The 4,717-nt window shown below is 47.3% G+C and overlaps 1 protein-coding gene across 1 annotated transcript; it reads left to right on the top strand.

Moving 5' to 3' along the window:
- Positions 1-1,216: 1,216 nt before the first annotated feature.
- TMEM17 (transmembrane protein 17) lies at positions 1,217-4,299 on the top strand. Its single transcript, XM_059840957.1, has 4 exons — positions 1,217-1,395; positions 2,806-2,909; positions 3,143-3,256; positions 3,657-4,299. Exons 1-4 carry the CDS (start codon positions 1,248-1,250, stop codon positions 3,945-3,947), a joined length of 657 nt encoding a protein of 218 aa, XP_059696940.1. The 5' UTR covers positions 1,217-1,247; the 3' UTR covers positions 3,948-4,299.
- Positions 4,300-4,717: the final 418 nt, after the last annotated feature.

Below are 4,717 nucleotides of genomic sequence, written 5' to 3'. Positions count from 1 at the left end.
TCAAAAGCCAAATCGATTTCTCAGAATTCCTCCTTGTTTAGCCATCTTTCTCTGTAGTCCTCCCAGTGGGATAGAATGAAATTAAATTTAAACTAGGCTTTAAATTATTTAGTTGGAGATAATTGAGTTTGGAAAGTCATACTGGAGCATTATCACCCCAGGAAGAAGCTGAACATGATTTGTGGGCTGGGGAGAGCAGGAGAAGAGACCTGACGTGCCCTGCCCAGTGAAGGTATCCCTGCCCATGGCAGGGGGCTTGGAACACTGTAGTCTTTAAGTTCCCTTCCCACCTGAACCATCCTGTAATTCCATGTCACATTAGGTGCAGAAAATCTCTCATAGTCAAAGGCACAAGCTGCTCTTTCATTTTGGTTGTGCAGAAAATAACTTCCTGCACACCTAAGAATGGCATCCTTTTTTTTCTTCAAGGAATCAGGCCCTAAGGTGATTGAAAAACCTGGAGAGCAAATTACTTCATTTCTAGAGGACCTGTATTTCCCAAATAAAAGAAGCACAAGAAGTTGGGTTTATATTATTAATTTATTGTGATTCCATAAAACACCCAGTAAGGAACAAAGCTGACTGGGCTAGAATGGCTGTCTTGGTAAAACCACAGCTTTTTACTTCAGAGTAGCACACACAGATTTCCTTGAGGGAAAGGTATTTTCTGGCTCAGTTACACCTGCAACTCCCGTAAAATGAGTCATCCATATGCACTTTAAGTGGAAACACAGAATGTTCACACCATTCTTCCACTCCCCCCTCCCTCTCTGACCCTCATCGAGGACCATCATTCTCCCAGATTTATCTAGATGAAAGCAGAGCGCTTCTACAGCAGCTTTGCTCGGGCCAACATTCCCGTTACATTCTCAGAAAACCACAGAGTGGAAGAAAAAAAAAATCCCCTCGGACTGATGCGAAACAAAGCAAAGCAATGCTGGAACTCAGGGGAGCCGCTGGCACCGGCAGCTCCCAGAGCCAGGGCACGGCCGCAGCACCGCGCTCGACACCGAGCGCCCCCGTCCCTCCAAAGCCGCGCCCCGGGGGGCGCGGGGTCCGTCCCCGGGGCGGAGGCTCCGCTCCCCCCGCCCCAACCTCCGCATCGCTCCCGCCCCAACCCCGGCATCACCTAGGCTCAACCCCGGCATCGCTCCCGCCCCAGCGCCGGCATCGCCCCGGCCCCGTTCCGGCTCCGCTGCCCGGCGGGCCCCACGGCGCCTGCGCGGCCCCGCCGCGGCCTGGGCGCGATGGCGCGGCCTGAGGGGCCGCCGACGCTGCCTGAGCCCCTGCGGCGGCGGCTCGTGTCCTTCAGCAGCTCCGTGTTCAGCGACAGCCACCGCACCGCGCTCAGCGACGTCCCCCGCGCCCCCCCGGGCTTCCCGGGCTACCGCGCAGGTACAGCGCGGCGCCGCGGCCTCGGGCCGGCAGGGCGGCGGCGGGGCCGGGGCTCTGCTGCGGAGTCGAGGCCAGGGCCCGCCGGAGGCAGCGCCCGCAGGAGCTGCTCTGGCCGTCGGCTTTGCCTCTCTGCACCCTGCCTGCCGTGGAGATCCATGGCTGCGGCCGTCGTATCGCCCGCCGGGGAAACGGGCGGCCCAAGTCGCGCCCTGTTCGAACCTCTAGCGTGAGAGTCGCCATGGCAATGCGCACAGTACAGTCTGCGCAGAGAGGCTGTCGTGATTTCAGCCGATAAATCCGTTCTAAGCCGATCGAATTAATCAACAAGACGTTCTTGTTTCAAGACAGGAGTTCCCGCTTCTTTTGTGTAGTAACACTGCTAACGCTTACGAGTTTTTCATTTTATTTATCAAACATTTCACAAATAGCTTCTATCTTTCGTCTTTTTTTCTTTAGCTTGCTGTGTGAAGAATACTCCTATGTTAATATCCAATCCACTGAAACCGATTGCAAATTATTGGACATCGGGATTTCAAAAATTCAGTTTTACACATACATATCTTGGGGAGTTGCTGTAGCAACAGCCATTGCAATATTGTCTGGCTTTTGCATTAATTTTAGCAACCCCAGTAAATAAGCATTAATTTAATTTAGGGATCGAAAAAATAATTAGAATTGGCTTATATTGCTTAAATATTCATCCAAACACAGTTTTAGAACTTGCACAGAATTTATAAATAGCAATGCCATGTCTAGGAAACCTTTAACATACCTAAACATAAGGATGACAATCAAAATTTGAACTCTTGGCTTCTCTGTTTTTAAGTACATCTTTCCTTAAGTCTGACCTTGTTGGTCTGTAATAGTCGTAAGTACAGAATTTACTGCCCACATGTTGGAGTTTGAGACTTGCTTTTCTCTGCATTGAGTTGTGTGATGCAGCTTGTCCTGTACTGGCCTGAAAGGATGAGCTTTAGTATGACGCATATTTGAAACTGTTACCTCTTAGGAATCAGACAAATTACCATCCACGTATCTGTTTAAATACAAGGTTGAAAATGAAGAGTGGACCATGCAAGCCTGCTCTGTAGCAGCTCACTTGAGATAAGCCTTAGAGATGGTGGAGTAAGCTAAAAGCCACCAGATAGACAACAATTGGACACTCAGCTTGGTTATATGACTCTATTATAAAAATGCTCTGTTCCAGGAGCCAAAAGGTGCCTTGGATTCCAGGAAATGAAGTAACTCCAGATAGGGTGTGAAGATTTCCTCTGGATAAACAAAAATATTTTTCTTAACATTTTATTTGACTGGGAAGAGTCAAATTACTGCCCTGCATAAAGCTAAGATGGAGCAGTATCCTTCTGTCATATTTACAGCTGGAGTGATAAAATCTTTCTCTCTGTACAGATTGTGAAATCCTTTCCAGTTTGCCACTGCAGATGTCCCTCTATTTCAATGTTTATTTCTTCCCATTTTGGTGGTTCATCACGGTTGCCATCCTCTATGTGAAGGTGAGAAGGAAGGAAAGTGCTGTATGTAAATGTATGTTACATCAAACATGTCCTGGTGTGGGATACAGCTCACTGGAGTTACAGCTCACTTTTTACACTGATTTGGGAATTCATGGAAACTGGAGGTTCAGGAGTGTTTGAATGCCACTACTGTCAGCTGAGAGTAGCACAGAGTATCTTCATTTAATCACAGATACCATGGCAGAAACATTTACTTTATTCTTCCCCTCCAGTATCCAGCCTTATCAGATTATTACAAGTTCATCCTGGTCACCATCATGATCCTGGTCTCTCTGACAGAGCTCATTCGACTCTACCTGGGATATGTGGGCAATCTCCTGGAGAAAGTAAGTTACCAGATGGACACAGTAATTTCTGCAAGAATTTCTGCTTTTCGGAGTTGACCATTAACTGGCAGGCATTTTATTTGAGAGATTTAAGTTGAGGACATGGTTATTTCTCTTCAGTTGCACTCTGCATCCTCTATTCCCTTAGCATTGGCTTCCACTTAATTTTGGGAATTTCAAGTAGTTTTCCCTCAGAAGAGAGCTCTCTCACTCCCTAAAATTGTTTTGTCAGAAAATACAAATATGCTTAAAAACAGAGGATATGGAAATAGGAAGCCCCCCCCCCCCCACTTTGCCTTTCCGCGTTATATGCTGGCTTTTGGAAAATTAAAAAGAAATGTGTTTTCTTCACAAGATTTTAGCTGTCAGGTTTTTAACAGGTGATGTCTCCCTGTTATAGGTCCCTGAGCTGGCTGGGTTTTGGCTCCTGACTCTCCTCCCGCAGTTGCCTATAATTCTCTTCTTGCTATTTAATGAAGGTCTGAAAATCCACTCTCTGGAGCGAGCCGTCCACATCATCTTTGCCGCCTTCCTCTCCTTCCAAGTGGTGGCGGCGTTTTTTGCCCTGAGGAGGATGGTGAACACTCTGGCCACTCGCTTCCGCCTGACCGAGTTCCACCGCCTGGAGGAGCAGCGCCCCGCGCCCGGCGTTTGCAGCCTGGCCGCAGGGAGCAGCTCCCGGGGCTGGTAGGGCCCCGGTGCCCGCCGGAGACTGTGCCCCGAGGGCCTCAGGGGGTAACAGAGCCCAGCCCAGTGTGGCCACAGCTCTGTTTCCGTTCTGTTGGGTCATTCTTTGCCTTCTTGCCTCAGAGGTACCAAAAAAATTGATCTTGCTCAAGAGCCAACATTAAACCTCAGAGGATAGAGCTCCTTTCTGCAAAGAAAATTAAAGCCAACTGCGTAACTGACCCAAGTGGACTATTTGTGGACTGAGTAGATTTGGAGGGTTTTACAAAGTTGTGGCATTTTTAAAAAACCAGAAGCCTTTTTCCCCACTGTTTGCACAAAATTATTTTGTTTACAATAAATCTTTTCTACACTTTTTTGTGTTGGTACCAGTTTTGTCTGTTTTCCAGACAGGTTGCACATATTGAGGGTCTGATACCTCAGTTAGGAAGGAAAAAAACCCAACCCAAAACCAAACTGAAAACAAAAGCCCCAAGAGATCTTGAGGCTCAAAAAGAAGTTAGTGAACAAAGACTACACTTTCAGAGATGGTCTTCCAGGTAATTCCAGCTCTTAGAAATTCCTCACTGCTATACTAGGCATGTAATTTCAAAGGTATTCATTCTTCAAAACTCTTATGCTCATCTCCTTTGGCTTAGTTACAGTTCTAACTATCAAGTCAGAGTGGTGCAATTTTCCCAGATAGAACAGTAACAAAATTATAGTCATTAAAAAAGTAGGTTTATGTCACTGAAAGGCAGAACCTGTTTTTCCCAAGCCAGGGCAAATACCAAG

This window comes from Haemorhous mexicanus, chromosome 3 (genome assembly GCF_027477595.1).
Source record: "Haemorhous mexicanus isolate bHaeMex1 chromosome 3, bHaeMex1.pri, whole genome shotgun sequence".
Classification (NCBI taxonomy): domain Eukaryota; kingdom Metazoa; phylum Chordata; class Aves; order Passeriformes; family Fringillidae; genus Haemorhous; species Haemorhous mexicanus.
Note: the sequence above shows the minus strand (reverse complement) of the source record. Positions and strands in the feature narration are given on the sequence as shown.